This window comes from Amphibalanus amphitrite, unplaced genomic scaffold, assembly GCF_019059575.1.
Source record: "Amphibalanus amphitrite isolate SeventyFive unplaced genomic scaffold, NRLGWU_Aamphi_draft 000330F_arrow, whole genome shotgun sequence".
Lineage (NCBI taxonomy): Eukaryota > Metazoa > Arthropoda > Thecostraca > Balanomorpha > Balanidae > Amphibalanus > Amphibalanus amphitrite.
This window is the reverse complement of record NW_024881825.1, coordinates 357,073-373,520: the sequence shown is the minus strand read 5'-3', so window position 1 is coordinate 373,520 and position 16,448 is coordinate 357,073. Positions and strand designations below refer to the sequence as shown.

At 55.9% G+C, this 16,448-nt stretch overlaps 1 protein-coding gene across 4 annotated transcripts in view; it reads right to left on the bottom strand.

Moving 5' to 3' along the window:
- Positions 1 to 5,218: 5,218 nt before the first annotated feature.
- Positions 5,219 to 16,448, bottom strand: part of LOC122388661 (regulatory-associated protein of mTOR-like) — a 41,918-nt gene continuing 30,688 nt past the window's right edge. For all 4 annotated transcript variants that reach the window (XM_043379927.1, XM_043379928.1, XM_043379931.1 and 1 more), the window contains 8 exons: positions 16,046 to 16,171; positions 14,327 to 14,497; positions 13,892 to 14,041; positions 13,361 to 13,626; positions 11,850 to 12,015; positions 7,960 to 8,079; positions 7,384 to 7,478; positions 5,219 to 6,973 (listed from right to left, as the gene is read on the bottom strand). In XM_043379927.1, coding sequence (XP_043235862.1) covers positions 6,876 to 6,973; positions 7,384 to 7,478; positions 7,960 to 8,079; positions 11,850 to 12,015; positions 13,361 to 13,626; positions 13,892 to 14,041; positions 14,327 to 14,497; positions 16,046 to 16,171 — 1,192 coding nt within the window. In that variant the 3' untranslated portion in view covers positions 5,219 to 6,875. The remainder of the gene's footprint in view (positions 6,974 to 7,383; positions 7,479 to 7,959; positions 8,080 to 11,849; positions 12,016 to 13,360; positions 13,627 to 13,891; positions 14,042 to 14,326; positions 14,498 to 16,045; positions 16,172 to 16,448) is intronic.

Genomic DNA, 16,448 nt, shown 5'->3' with positions numbered 1-16,448 from the left:
ATCTCGCCAGATGGGGCGGATGTTCGGGTTGGAGAACTTCTCAAGTCGATTGACGAATGAGAAAGCATCACGCAGGGGCCGACCAAAGACTATTTGTGCCGGCGAGACGTTGCAGTCCGGGTCAGGGGTATTTCTCAGCTGCAGCATTGCACGGAGAAAACTGTCCTGGTTGAGAGAGCCGTTGGGACCAGTATTTGACATGAGAAGGCGTTTTGCCGTTTTGACCGCGACTTCAGCTCTGCCGTTTGATACGGGGAAGTAGGCCGACGAAACACGATGCCGAACACCCCAGGTGCTGAAAAACTCCTTGGTTGAGCTTGCCGTGAATTCTGGGCCACCGTCCGTAGAGATCTCTTCCGGTACACCGAACGTCCTGAAGAAGGCTCGGAGGTGGCTGATGAGGCCAGAAGCGCCTGCCATGACAGTTCCCGAGGTCGACCCGAATACTTCTACCCATCCAGAAAGACGGTCGCCCACGACCAAGTAATGACGACCACCATGGTCGAAGAAATCAGCGAAGACAGCCTCGAATGGTGTCGATGGTGGCGGTGATGGGATGGGTGGCGTGTCAGCCTGCGACGGTGAGTTACGGTTGCAGTCGGTGCAGCGATCGCGGGTCTCCCGGATATCTTTGCACATGCCTGGCCAATATACAATGGTGCGCGCGCGCTGCTCCATCATTGATATGCCCTGGTGAGCAGAATGGAGGTTGGCCAATACACGATGGCGCAGAGCTGGGGGGACGACAACTCGGTCCTGGTAGAGGATGACGCCGTCTTCCACGTAGAGGGAGTCGAAGAGATGATGGAGCTGGGCTACTGTGGGATCTTGTACACGGTCGATCCAATGTCCGCTCTCGATCATGTCGAGGAGATGACGCCAGGAAGCGTCCTTGGTCGTCTCTTCTGCGATGAGCGACCAGGGGAGCGCCATGTCGCGAGCTTCGTGACGAATTGCTTCAGTCAATGCGACTTCCACCAGATCCTGTGCGCTGAGTTCTGAGCCACTCGTAGATTGAGACGCAGTTGGGTTCCTGGAGGCAGCGTCGGCAGCATGATTTGATTTTCCTGGCAGGTGCATGATCTTAAATCGCCATGGCAGAGTGCGCTGTTTCAACCGAAACAGTCGGCTGTTCGTGATCTCGTCAAGGGTCCTGTCTCCGAAGATTTTGATCAGGGGCTTATGATCTGTAGCGACGACTAAGTCATCGCAGCCTTGGGTGAAGAACCTGCTTTGTTCCAAACCCCAAGCGACGGCGAGTGCTTCCCCTTCGACGGGTGCGTACCGCTGCTCGGCGGACGTCAGAAATCTGGAGCCAGCCAGGGTGATTCTCCAGCCATTCGGACAGCAGTCGGGCGAGTCTGACCGACAACTGCAGTGCTGCTGGAGGAGAAAGTACCCAATCCCTCGGCAGGACCAATCAGGACGCAGGCACGTCTTCTTTGTCACGTCGAAGATCTTGACGCCGTGTCTGATCGCATCAACTATGACTGTTTTTGATTTTTGGAACGCCTCTTCCAGTTCCGGAGACCACACAAACTTGTGGCGTGGGCTGAGGAATGGCTTGAACAATGCAAGGGCATCGCGCAGCTGCGCATAGTTGGCTACCTGGTTCACGAGACCAAACCAGCTTCTTACGTCAGTGGTTGACGTTGGCGTTGGGAAGTCCCGGATAGCATCGAGGTACTTTGGTAGCGGTTCGATGTCCGTTTCAGAGATGTGGAAGCCTGCAAAGTCAGCTGACCGCTTGGCGAACTGAAACTTCTCTGGGTTGAGGACTATGCCAGCTTTTCCCACACGAGTGAGGAAGTCGATCGTTCTCCACCAGTGCTCCTCCAGGTTGGAATCGTAGTGGATGGTGTCATCGACACATCGTTCCTTCCGTTGGAACGTTGACAACACTGCATCGAAACGGCGGTTGTATCCATCTCCAGACGAGAGGAAACCCTGAGGTGCACGGGTGTAGCGCCACCTGCCGAACGGCGTTATGAACGTGGTGAGGTGGCGATCGGTCTCTCGAAGTGGGACGCTATGATAGCCATTCCATGCGTCTGTCACTGTCTTCCACGTGTTACCGGGGACACGCCTGGCTAGGTGGAACGGAGACTCTGCAGAGAACGTTTCTCGACGACAGAACTTGTTCAGAGGTGACAAGTCCACCGTTCGTCGCGGAGATCCGTCATGCTTCCGAGTAATGACCATCCGATGACACCATGACACTGGTTCGCCGTAGGGGACACGTTCGATGACACCCAGTGCTTCATCCCTGAGTAGATCTTCATGGACCTGTTTCTGCCAGTGCAGAGGTATGTTAGCCGCGGTATGACACGTCCGTGGAGTGGCGTTTGGGTCCATGTGGATTTCTAGCGGTGGGCCCTCCATGCATGGCATGGGCTGATGGGGACAGGTGTTGAAAGTGGACGCGCTATACCGATCCAGTAACCAGGCCGCCATCCGCTCGTTGTTGTCTGGTGTGCAATCGAACGGTAGGGAGGTTGGTCGGGGCGGTACTGACGTACGTAGTGGGCACGAGCAGGGCGCTTCTCCGACCGTCTCTGTCACGTTGCATCCACCATTGACCGAGCGTAATGTGCTGGGGGATGGAGTTGAGATGCCGTCCTCTCTGTCCGGCGCGGCTAGGCCCTGCTTTTCAGTGCCCAGTGTCCCTCTTTCTGCACTGGCTTTTGACTTAGCACCCCCGGCAGGAAAGTCCGCCGACAGCATGCCAAGCTCTAGCATGGTCTCATATGAGAGATACATTGAATGTACAGCGTTGCTGACGTAAATCATCGAGCGGCAGGTGGTGACTTCTCCCCCAGAGGTGTGGCTAGTTATCCTTGCGAAGAACGCACCCTCTATCGGGATAGGCGATCTGTTGGCCGCGGACATGCCGAGCTTGACACGGAACAGACTGTCCCGAGAGAACCCGTGGGCCAAGTACTCTTTAAGAGACCACAAGTCAGACTGCGCACCTGTGTCTGCTACTGCAGATACCTGAGCCCGGACCGATGGATCCGGGGGAGCCCGAGGTCGGTGCTTGGCGGACATGTCAGCAGAGATCGTTATGTTGACCCGGGGGTGGTCACGGAAACGTGCTTTCTTCCATTCTCCTTTGTTAAAGATATGGTGGTCCAGGACGACGCTATTGACAGTGTTCTTCCGGTGTGAAGGTTTCTTCCGTCCTGTTTTTTGTGCTTCCCGGCCCACTGAGCAGGCTTCTTCAGTGGTCATCTGAGAGACCGTGTCGGTCTCTACCGTCTGTGCGGCAAGCTCAGTCTGAGGCTGGGCCGTCGGTGAGCGTTTATCTCGACGTTTTGCACGGAAACAATCCAGACAACGAGGGTGAGGTTTTGCGTTCCACCCACGAGGGCCTTCAGTGAACACGCAATAGCGTTTGTTGCAGTCTGGACAGTTGACCTGTCTCGTCCGATCTGCAGCAGATGGGACAGGTGTCGACACCTGAGGCCCTGGGGCACTGCGCTGCCGTCGGAGGGTCGATGCCGCTGACATCGACGGGGGAAGAGCGTTGCGGGCCATTTCTTTGGTTTCCACCAGCGCGATGACGTCATTTACGGCCATTGAGTGATTTGTGCGATCGCCTATCACCTCGCGCCGAATGTCGCAGTCCGATATTCCGTTCAGAAGGACGTCCCGGATCACGTGATCGGTATAGTCCACCTGACGCTCGCATTTGCAGTCAGCCTTGAAGTTACACGTTTCAGCCTTACCGCGTACCTTCGCAGCGAACGATCTGAAAGGTTCGTCGCGCTCCTGTCGCAGTTGCAGCAGTTCTGAGCGCAAGACTCCAAGAGCGACAGGGATCACTGCTAGACACCGCATGCACTCGAGCACATCGGACAGCGACCCATTCACGACTGAAGCATTTGCTTTCAGCATGCTGTCGCCAAGCTCGGTACTGGCACATTGGAAGAGTTGCGATGGCGCTGATGCGTCATCTATCCCAGACCCTGTCCGGAAGACATCCCACCGCCGAACAAACACGTTCCATTCTTCGGTGGTGACGCCAACATCCACTCTCGGGCGCTCGAGCTTTGGTCCTTGTCTGACGGGCGCGCGAGCAGTCTCCGATCTGGATTGGTGAGCTAGGCCATGATTGGTGAGGATGGCGATGGCTAGGGCTTCCGATACATCGTCACTACGAAATTCGCATGACGGCACTGAGCAGGTCACGATCACCATTTTGTCTCATAAGAATCAATAGCCGGCTTTTACTAAAAGTTTACATTTTTAAGATGATTTGGTCATGAAGAAACTCCTCGTTCGTGAAACATGTATTAGAACGATGACCAAATCATCTTAAATGCCCGTTAGTAACAATAGGATGGCACCTAAACTAATTAGCACTGTTCAGTAATTAGCACGTGCCCCATTTACCTAAGTACCGCTCAGGTAGCATCTCTGCACTGTCCTTCAGGCTTCATCTGAATATAGTCCAATATTTCTTAAAAATTCAACTATAACAATTCAAAATCAAAACACTTCAACAACGCACGTGACCTTCAGCAAGCATGTTGTTTTATTTACATCCTTTTTTGGCGCAGAAGTGACAAAACAAAACACTATACTAATTTGCTGCAACTTTTAAAGCTGTCCTGTTCTACGCAATACCGCGCTCATATCATACGCTGGATCTTGCGCTGTATCTTTTGCATACATACCTAGATTGGAGGAACGGATTGTGTTGAGCTATAGCCAAAAGCGTCACCTTATTCATTCATAGTCGTATCATTATTCATTCATTCATGACATTCATAGGCGTATTCAAAAGTGTTTTCAAAGTCCGCTTGGACTATGAGCTATCCGATGAACGTCCGTTTGTTCTATGAGCGACTTACGAGTACTCTGTCCTACGAGCAACGAATTAGCACAACAAATGAGTATGGTCAGTGCCGTAGCGCAACTCAATGTCATCCAGATAGGCTAGCGGATGAGGCGTCCGTCTCAACTCTCGGCCGTCTCTGGGTCCGGACTATGGAAGTTTGAGGATGGATACGCTACTGGGTCAGCGTGCCTCGACGGTTTTAGTAAGACACGCTTCAGCAGGGAGGAGCGCGCCGTATTCGGGCGACGAATCCGTGCCTTCGTTCACGAATGCCTTACACCCTTACCTCCCGTTATATACAAGCGCTCACACTCTCACACACTTAGGTACTCATTTCAGAGAGCTCAAGCAGCCGCACCGCAATAAAAAAGGTGGTTCACGCAAAAGAAATAAAAATCATGTATTCATTTATTACCAATCATGATCGTGATCAAGCATTCGAGCGCACACTGGCGTTTAAATACGCGGGCGGGCATACTACATACATTGCCGCTCCAGCCCAAGTACCCGATCCCCAATAGGTATGAGTGTCCTCTCTCCGTGCACGACATTACACAGCTGGCCGCCCGATTGCTGCACCAACTACCAGAGTACGCCCCTGTCGTCCACACTCGGCAGAAATCATACAAACCACGCACCCGTGCGAGATATAACGGTTATACACAGCTGCCCCTCCCCCCCCCCCCACCAGCAGCAATACTTTACCGAGCACGGTCAAACCCAAACCGGCCGCTGCCTGCGTGCACCAATACACCCCACTAGACACTGGCCCGGGACGCGGCGCGGGGCGCGCGCAGAGCTGCAGGTGCGACAGAGGTGACTGGCGTTACATCCATGGCACAGCGCGCGCACAGTCTACGTCCGTCCCACGGCGACCCGCCGGTCGCTCGGACCGCGTGTCACCAGCCCGGACACAGACTACCCGGTGTCACCAGCCGAGCACAGGTCACCGGGTGTCACCAGCCGGGCACGGGTCACCGGGTGTCACCAGCCCGGGCACAGGTCACCCGGTGTCACCAGCCGGGCACAGGTCACCGGGTGTCACCAGCCGAGCACAGGTCACCGGGTGTCACCAGCCGGGCACAGGTCACCAGCGAGACGCCGTTAGCGCCGGCAGTCGCTGGTCACCGTGGCGGGTCAGCCGACCAGGGACAAGGCGCGGGGCCAAAGCTGAACAGCGCGACAAGGGCCGAATATACCGACAGAGATCCGCCTAAAACGCGACCAGCTACAAGGGTATGCTACGACAGAATCCAGTTGGAATAGAAGTTGGACACCACAGTGAGGGACTGACCGAGTGTCGGTCCCTGCGGGTCACAGAGCACGGGCACCCAATCACCTCGGCAGTGTCCCGGGTGACGACGGACACGGACAGACACACATATTGCAAATCAGGGTCGCCGCTGGTGACACGACATGATAAAACCACCGCTCGCCCTGCCCTCTGCTGGCGGCAGACCGACGGTCCCGCGCCGACCGCCGCCGCTCAGTGCGTACATTTCCAGTCCGCGCGCCGCCTCACAGGCCACCCCGGCTCCGGAGACGGCCGCCGCCTCCCCGGCTATAAGACACTGCGTGAGCCGTCGGCGGCGCCGCGCCAAGGCACTGGGGACGGCCGGGCCGGGCCGCCGGCGTCCGCGCCGCTCACTCGTCCGCAGATACACTGTACACAAACACAAACACACAATAAGCTCACGTATGGCCGCGGGGCGACGTCACCCGTCCATAGAGTTAACACCGGCACAGCGCCGCCGCGCCGCGCCACTGCTGAGCCGTCCCAGCGGCCGACTCTCGCGGAGATCGCCACGGCGCGCCGCAGTTGGCACCGACAAGCCGACAAAAAACGATAGCAAAACTAAGACCCCCGCTGCCGCTGCTGGGGCGCAGAGGCTGCGGTCCGACGGGCGGTCGCTCCCGCCGCGGACGGCCGCCCCGGCGCCGTGCCGCGTCTGTCCGTGTGTGGGCGGACCGAGGTCCCCGCGTAGCGCGCTCAGCGGCGCCGGCGGCTGCGCGAAGACCCGGTCCGCGCCAATCAGCTGCGCGACAGACCGTACACGGAGACGAGCGAGTCGCTGCTGCCGGCGGCCAGCGCCACGCGCACCGGGTGGAACGCCAGGTACGACACTGGGCCTGAGAGGAATCACAGCAGAACAGTCAGTCTACACACACACAGATACGATACTAGACCTGGGGAGGGTCACAGCAGAGCAGTCAGATCATCCAGGCACGACATTGGGCCGGGGGGGGGGGCACAGCCCGCTCAGATCAGTCACAACGAAGCACAATCGGGTACGGCTCCAGGCCTGCGGTTATGGCACTTACACCAGATCAAAGAGCACCCAGTAGGCCATTAGAAAATATAACTTAAAAAGACAATCGCATCAACGCACACGACTGTAATCGACAATATTAAGTTTCAATGGCAGTGGTAAGTCGAATGGCGACCCACAGTTCCCTAAAACCTTTCCCACCACCAGCTCTCGGAGTATGCACCGCTCGTCAAACGAGTCCCCTCTCCCGTCGCCCGCTCTGTTACCTACCGATGCGGTGACCCATGAAGCCGTCGTGATAGCGGATCGAGTTGAGCGCCTCTCCCGTGAGCGTGAACAGCGATATGTGCTGGTGCGCCGAGCCACTGTATCGGGAACAGGGGGAACGGTGCGTCAGATTTTAGCGGCGGACAGCAAGTTCAGCACAACAGCGGTGGGACAGAACAGTGAACTGTCGCTGAACGCATCACATAGACCTAGAGAGGAGATGGCAAGCATGTAAGACCGACATGGCCACCACACCAGGCAGCACACACATGTGAGATACATAAATATAACGCACGCCCGTTACCTAGGTATATACACACACAGATAAGACTTGGAGCTGATGAAAAGAGAATGCACAGAAGACTAGTTACGGTATACCACGATATCAAACAGTCAATATTCAACAGGACCCCAAGTGACAGTGGGCCCAGCTCAGTAGCAGGCGCCCCGCACTGCCGGCTCTGCGCAGCGCGCGCACCCACCAGGCCAGTAACAGCCCGGTCGCACCCCCTCCCCTCCGCGTTGCGCGCGCACCCACCAAACCAGTGACAGCCCGTGTCATCCCGTTCGGGCACCCACCATGCCAGCAGGTCGGCGGTGGGGTGGACGGCCATCGTCATCACGTCGTCCGACAGGGTGGCGAAGGAGCGCACCGACGTCGGCCGGCGGGCGTCCCACAGCCGCACCTCGCCCTTTTGGCTGCCAAAAACAATGGAGCGATGTTGGTGAGTCGCGGATGGTGACCGGGGGACGCAGGCGGTGAACGCGGAAGGCGAAACGGGGAGACAGGGGGGGGGGGGGTAGAGGTGAAGATTCTGCTGTTACTGTTAATGAGAATCCACTGCTTTTGTAGCTTTAAAAGAATACCATTTGAACATGATTTCTAGTGCATGATCACATGTACCTGTCGTAGTTCATAACTGTATTCCATCCTTATGCTATGCACTGTGCCTCTGCTTTCAACAGCTAAACTTATAAACCGTCTTTAACAGCATGTAAATGTAGGCATCGGGTGAAATCCGGCATTTCATGAAATGCCTAGGCATTACGTGGAATGCCGGCAAAGAATGAAATTTTCGTAGAAATACGCGCGTTACGGCGAATGCCTGAAAATTTTAGGCATGTCATGGAGTGCCAGGCGGAGGCCCGGCAGTCGCTGAAATATGATCGAAATAAGCCGAGTACAATCATTGCCTAGGCATTACATGAAATGCCCAAGTGACGACCGGCACTTTCTGGAACGGTTACCGCAGATGTGCGAGCTGTTTGGTGCTGGCTAGGTACCAAACCTAACAAACACCTCCTAACCCAACCCAACCCTAATCTAGCCCAACTTATCTACTTTTCATATAACACGTTAGGTTAGGTTTAATACGTTACGTAGGCGAAAGCAGGCTTTAGGTTATATGGTAGGCTAGGTTAGGTTAGATTGTTTGAATTAGTAGAAATAAACTTGCCCGGACGGGATTTGAACCCGCCATCTCGCCACGGAGTTCAATATTCAATATCACACACCATCAATCCCGTTCCACCGATGCAAGGGCGGATCCAGGAAAACTTCAAGGGAAGGGTCATGAATGAAACTGGTGTCCTATACCTATACCCAAAACTAAAACTCAACAGATTTCGGCCACTTAATTTTGGTGGTGCCCTATATAAGTTTTTTTTTGGTTAGTGTCTGCCCCTGGGCCCTGGCAGGCCTGTGCTGCCCCTGGCGGGCACGTGGTGCCCCTGCTAGGCCGCAGGTGCCCCTGACAGGTTTGTGGTGCCCCTGGAAGGACTGTGGTGTCCGTGACAAGCCTGAAGTGCCAACGACAGGTCCGTGGTGCCCCTGACAGGCCCATGGCGCCCCTGCGAGGCCGGTAGTGTCCCTGGCAGACCTGTGGTGCCCCTGGGCCCTGACAGGACTGTGGTGCCCCTGGGCCCTGACAGGACTGTGGTGCCCCTGACAAGCCTGAAGTGTCCCAGATAGGCACGTGGTGCCCCTGACAGGTCCAAGGTGCCCCTGGCAGGCCTGTGGTGCCCCTGCTAGGCCTCTGGTGCCTCTGACAGACCTATGGCGCCCCTGGAAGGACTGCGGTGCCCCTGACAGGCTCATGGTGCCCCTGCCAGGATCGTGGTGCCCTTGCTAGGCCTGTGGTGCCCCTGACAGGCCTGTGGTGCCCCTGGCGGGCCTGTGGTGTCCCTGCTAGGCCGCTGGTGCCCCTGGGCCCGGACAGGACTGCGGTGCCCCTGATCAGCCTGAAGTGCCCTAGACAGGCACGTGGTGCTCCTGACAGGCCCAAGGTGCCCCTGCGAGGCCGGTGGTGCCCCTGCGAGACCGGTGGTGCCCCTGGCAGGCCTCTGGTGCCCCTGGCAGGTCTGTGGTGCCCCTGGCAGACTTGTGGTGCTCTTGCTAGGCCGATGGTGCTCCTGACAGGCCCGTGGTGCCCCTGACAGGCCCGTGGTGTCCCTGCTAGGCCTGCGGTGCCCCTGTTAGGCCGGTGGTGCCCCTGGCCGGCCTATACTGCCCCCAGGCCCCAAGGGGGGCATGACCCATGTGACACCCCCTTGGATCCGTCCCTGCACCGATGGACTTGAATAAGCAAAAGGCGCGGGAACTCGCACATCCAGGGCTGCGCAGTCGGAGTCGGGGTCGGTCGGAGTCGACAGCTATGACCGGAGTCAGAGCCGGAGTCGATTTTCGGAACCGGAGCCGGACAAACCGAAAATCTATCGACTCCGCAGATCTTGCAAAGCTGCAAGGAAGGAGCTGGAGTTAAAGTTGGTCGGATTCAAAAGTTCTGCCCGGAGTCGGAGTCGGAGTTGGTTTTTGAAAGGCGGAGTCGGGGTCGGAGTCGCCGAAAATCCATCAAGTCCGCAGCCCTGCGCACATCTGTATTTGTATTTGTATTTGACAGTTAAAACACTCTCCACAGTAAAGTGGCTATTCCGAGTGTCGCGTCACGGTTAAAAGGAAAAACAAGTTAAGATACACTCATCAATCACATCAAACAGAACACAATTCAAATCACACATTCATCCTTAAACACGCAGATACAACTCGGAAACAGAGCGTTTAAAAGCTCCCAGAGGGAGATGTCTAATGTCATGGGGCAGACGGTTGTACAACTGGGCTATGCTGTAGAGCAGGCGCCGCCTCCCTGCTTCGGTTCTCACGCGTGGGAGAGACAGATCAGTGTCCCGCCGGGTTGAGCGTGAGCGAAGGGAAGAGTTGGCCAGGATTTGGGAGAACATAGTATCCGGCTCTTCGGTGCAGCGTATTTTGTGGAGGAAGTTAAGAGAGTGGATTTCGTACAACTGACGGGCGGTAGGCCAGCCCAGTTCCTCTCGCACGTCCGATATGTGGTCAAATTTTCTTCGGCCGGACACAACGCGCAGCGCAAAATTGAGAACTTTTTGGAGGCGTTGTGTGTTTTTGTCCGACCCGTTTCCATAGACCGAGAGACAATATCGGACGTGCGAGAGGACCAAGGCGCTGACCACAGTAGGCAGAAGTTCACAAGGGATGTGGTGACGCACGTGGGACAGCCCAATGAGGATACCGTTGCATTTTTGGACGAGGGCCGATACGTGAGCGTCCCAGGTGAGGTGCTTGTCGAAAACCACGCCAAGGTTCCTCACCGTGGGGCCCTCACGGATCGTGTCCTCACGGAACCGAATTGAGATGGGATCCAGGCTGCGGCAATTTTGGCGCGAGCCAAAAACTATGAGCTCAGTTTTAGCTGTGTTAACTTTTAAGCCGTTGGTATGAAACCAGGCATCAAAAGAGTCCAAAATTTGTTCTAAAGTGGCGATGAGATGAGGGAGGGAATCTTTTTTGCCAGAAAGTAGAATTTGGGTATCATCAGCGTACTGCACCACGTGCGCCCCGGGAGCGAAAAGAGGGAGGTCATTGGCAAATATTTGGAACAGGAGCGGGCCCAGCGAGGATCCTTGGAACACGCCGATAGGATTGGGTAGAGGATCGGAGAGGACTCGGTTTCCTCGCCCGTCAGTTGTGCAAACTGATTGGGAATGGCCACGGAGGTAAGAGGAAAACCAGGTCGGATCGATAGAATAGGTTTGAAGTTTGGATAGTAGCTTTGAGTGGTCGGTAATCGTTACAGAAAGTGCCGGTCGTCACTTGGGCATTCCATGTAATGCCTAGGCAACGAGTGTGTTCAGTTGATTTCGACCATATTTCAGAGACTGCCTGGTCTCCGCCTGGCATTCCATGAAATGCCTAAATTTTTCAGGCATTCGCTGTAACGCGAGTACTTCTACGAAGATTTCAGTCTTTGCCGGCATTCCACGTAATGCCTAGACATTTTATGAAATGCCGGATTTCAGCCGATGCCTACGACATAAACATCAGAAGAGGTGTCAGACTGCACACAGCTGATTTCAACATCCCCCCCCCCAAAAAAAAACATCCCCGTGTGCGGTGTGCGTATGTGTGTGTGCGCTGTGTGTGTGCGGCGACTCACTCTCCGGTGACGGCGGTCGTGTTCCCGCCGACGGTGCGCAGCTCGGAGGTCACCACAAACGACTGGTGCTCGCGCCACAGACCCACGCGAGACGCCTGGCCCGAGAGGCGCGTGTCGAACAACGCCACCACGCCGCTGGCGCAGCCGGCCACGGCCAGGTGCGGCTCTGTGGGCGGAGAGGGGGCAAGGCAGTCAGGGACGGACACAGCATAGGTACAGCCGGCCACGGCCAGGTGCGGCTCTGTGGGCCGAGGGGAGCACGGCGGTCAGGGAATTACTACACACTGTACAGTAGTGTACAGCCGGCCACGGCCAGGTGCGGCTCTGTGGGCGGAGGCATGGCGGTCAGGGAATTACTACACACTGTACAGTAGTGTACAGCCGGCCACGGCCAGGTGCGGCTCTGTGGGCGGGGGAGCACGGCGGTCAGGGAATTACTACACACTGTACAGTAGTGTACAGCCGGCCACGGCCAGGTGCGGCTCTGTGGGCGGAGAGGCACGGCGGTCAGGGAATTACTACACACTGTACAGTAGTGTACAGCCGGCCACGGCCAGGTGCGGCTCTGTGGGCGCAGAGGAGGCGCACATAACCGTCACGGTCAGGGAGAGGGGCGTACACAGGAAGACGTGCACACACATTCGATGATGCTGGGATATATTGGGTAATGGGTGGAGCAGTAACTAGACCGATATCCCGTGGTACAGGGTCCTGTGATATTCAAGGGACTGAACTGACACCCTTCGTAGAACTTCAGTACATCAGCAGTACAGAATGTCGGCTCGGTGGCTGATCGAGATGATGCACCATCAAAGTCATTGAAACCAGTTGCCGTAGTTTGCTTACCAGATGTCTCAATTAAGCATGTATAACGAACCGTCCACTTCCATTCACCGTTCGTTCGGAGCGCTATGTCCCTGGCTTTTGCCCGCACCACATCGGAGCTCACCGTTGTCGTTGGAGGCCAGCGTGGTCACGGAGTTGTGAAGTCTGTACCCACCGCTATCGTTGTGTGTGTCTGTACCCACCGTTGTCGTTGGAGGCCAGCGCGGTATCGCTGGAGTCTGTGTCTATACACACCGTTGTCGTTGGAGGCCGGTCTGTTATACCCACCGCTACCGTTGGAGGCCAGTCTGTGTCTGTACCCATCGTTGTCGTTGGAGTCCAGACTACACACGGTTGTCGTTGGAAGCCAGTCTGTTATACCCACCGTTGTCGTTGGAGTCTGTATCTGCAACCACCGTTGTCGTTGGATGCCAGTGTTATACCTACCCACCGCTGTCGTTGGAGGCCAGTCTGTGTCTGTACTCTGTGCCCACCGCGGTTGTCGTTGGAAGCCGGTTTGTTATACCCACCGTTATCGTTGGAGTCTGTGTCTGTGTGTGTACCCACCGTTATCGTTGGAGCCCTGTCCACCCACCGTTGTCGTTGGAGGCCAGCGTGGTGACGGTAAGGTCGGTGTATGTACCCACCGTTGACCGTTGTAGTCTGTGTGTGTACTGTGTACCCACCATTATCGTTGGAGGCCAGCGTGGTGACGGTGGAGTCTGTGCCGACGGCCAGCTCCGCCAGCCGCCGCTCGCTCTGCAGGTCCCAGACGTGCAGCTGCTTGTGCTCGCCAGCCACCAGCCGCCCGCTGCTCTGTACCCAGGTGACGACCAGCGACTGCGAGCGGCTCGAGCCAGCGCTGCTCGGCTTGATACCAGAGTCCAGCACCGACCACGAGGTGACGCAGTGCGGAGTGCGCAGGCCCGGCTCGGCATAGTCGGACCACACCCTGTCAGAGAGAGACGGCAGAGAGGGAGAGATGAGAGCACCGCGGGGCAGATCTGGGCAGACACTTTGGTAAGCAAATGTCGGGCCGTGTCACACGGACCCGAATTTAACCCAAGTCAGGCTGAATAAAGTGACATCAAGTAAGATCAGGTTAAGCTAGGTCAGGGTCAGGTGGGGTCAATGAGGTCAGCTCAGTCAGGTCAGGTCAGGTCAGTGAGGTCAGCGTCAGTCAGGTCAGGTCAGGTCAGTCGGATCAGGACACGTACCTCACCGAGCCGTCATCGGCCGCGACCAGTAGCAGCGTCTGGTAGTGCGGGTTGATGAACTCGAGGCCGGAGATGCGCGTCTGACTGCACCGCGACGGTAGGTGGTTGACGTGCTGCGTTATCGACTGGCCCTTGGTGTAATCCACCACACTGCCAACGGGCACACATACAACTCAGTTACCAGTCAGGCTGCCACAGATATCAGAATAGGAACTAAGACAGGCAGCATACATAGAGACGTAGAAACCAATGTGATTCCACAGTTGTATTGACACCAAACGCCTTCCACATATGGCGTGGCGATTACGGCAGTTCCTATATCCAGTTTCTATAAGCTGGAAAATACACCGATTATAAAAATCATGTCATTAGCATTCACTATGTAACTACATTATAAGCCGTCCCACCGCGCTGCTCTGTGCGCCGCCCTCTCACCAGAATCGGTTTTTGTCGGCCACCACCAGCTGCGTGGTGTACGGGCTGAACTTCATCAGCGCCGGCGGCACGCCGTGCTTCAGCACCGACAGCTGCGTGTCCAGCTTGTCCTGGTGCAGCCGCCCGCAGTCACGATCACCCTCGGCGCGCACGCGCGCGTTCTCCACGAACCTGGCGAACGGCGGCGGAGAGGGTGGGTCAGCGGGAGAGGCCGAGAAAGAGGGGAGGGGATAGGCCGAGAGAGGCCAAAGGGCAGGGAGGCAGGGAGGTCAGGTGAGACGAAAAAGACAAGAGAACAGCAAGACGGCAAGAAGGGAAGGGAGTGACAATGGGGTAGGGAGAGGGTTAGGAGAGTGGCAGGAGGGTTAAGAGAACAGGAAAGGGAACATAAAATAACCCGGCAGTTGCTGGGGTATTTCGCCTTCCACCGTTTGCTGGGGGGGGGGGGGGCGTTAAACGCCCCCAGCCGATAACTCGAGAACCAATAGGCGCAGCGAAACGCACGAGGCGGCAAACGAAAGAACGCGACGAGACGCTTCAGATGAGTACTTTAAAGTTGAATTTTGAGGTCACAGGTCGGGTCAAGGTCAGGTCAAACACCTGAAATCGGGCTTTCAGTAGCATGGACTTCAGGACTTCGCAATGGGCGCCTCTCGTCATAAACTCTGTCAAAACGGTGCACAATCCATCATATAAGGCCTACAAGAGTGTCAGCTCCATGTAGGGGTCAGTCAAGCATAGGTCAGGGTCAAGGTCAGGTCAACCAGGTAGGCACATATCCTCGAAAATCAAAACTGATATTCGCAGCCTGTGACACATGTTTTATGGGTAATTTGGGGCGTAGAACACGATGGTGACATTCATTTTATCATATGTGCACGTGTTTGGCTAAAAAAGTTCAATTTAATAAATGCATGTATCATGGTCGTGAAGTAGTCACGAGAAATTGCCAAGATTCAGTTCAAGATTTTGGAAAATGCGGAACGATAATCAATAATCGAAGATAGCCATTTGATTGTTCATGGTATTGGCAGTCTAATGGCGTTTACGGCATGTCTGTATGTCTATTTTGTGATTTTATATGATTTTTTGAACATATGCCGTTTTTGGTCGAAAAGTCAGAAATCATGACGTCACTAAAACCTCGATATCTCAAACATTTTCCGACCGATTTTTTTGAAACTTTGTCACAATAAACTTCAATAAATTCCCTACAGGTACCCAAAATTTGGCGCGCCTGCTGCGCGCCGTTTTTATGCTATGGCCCGGCGAAAAAAGTGGGGGCGTTTAACGCCCCCCCCCCCCCCAGCAACTCGCGGGATAAAGAGGGTCTGGACTAGAGCTGAGCGGCACAGAGAGTCAGTGAAAAAGGAGGCAATTCGAGGCTCGGACATACAATTTGGGATATTGCGGGAGCAACTACGAAGCTCTGGACGCAACAGTTGAGCTGCCAAAAGGATACACCCTCTACCAATTCCCATCGCCCTATTCCACTACCTGCACTCCTTGTTGTAGGTCTCGTCGTCGTCCTCTGCTGAGTCGCCCAGCTCCCACAGCTACTCCCGCCACCCCCAGACTCCAGAGCGGTACCCGTCCCCCGCCCCCACAGTCGCCCTGTTCCACTACCTGCACTCCTTGTTGTAGGTCTCGTCGTCGTCCTCTGCCGAGTCGCCCAGCTCCCACAGCCGCCCCGCCCCCACAGTCGCCCTGTTCCACTACCTGCACTCCTTGTTGTACGTCTCGTCGTCGTCCTCTGCCGAGTCGTTGTACTCGGTGAACAGATTCAGCGGCCGCGCGTAGAACCGGTCCATCCACTCGATAAAGCGCGTCTTCAGAGGGATCTCCCTGTGAACGGGCGCATGTGAGACAACTCAGTCAGAAGGCCGGCCCTTCAAAAACCGGGTCGGGGAGGGGGGGGGGAGGGGAGTGAACTCACAACCATTTTACCTACAGCGTGTAAAGAAGGCCATAGTCCTCACCTGCCTCCTGTATTCCCACTGTGACTAATGGTGACCTCTGTGACCTTTGGTGACCTCTGTGACCTTTGGTGACCTCTGTGACCTATGGCGACCTATATGATCGCGACTGACCTGCGGGTGTTCTCTGATCGGGCGGTATCAGC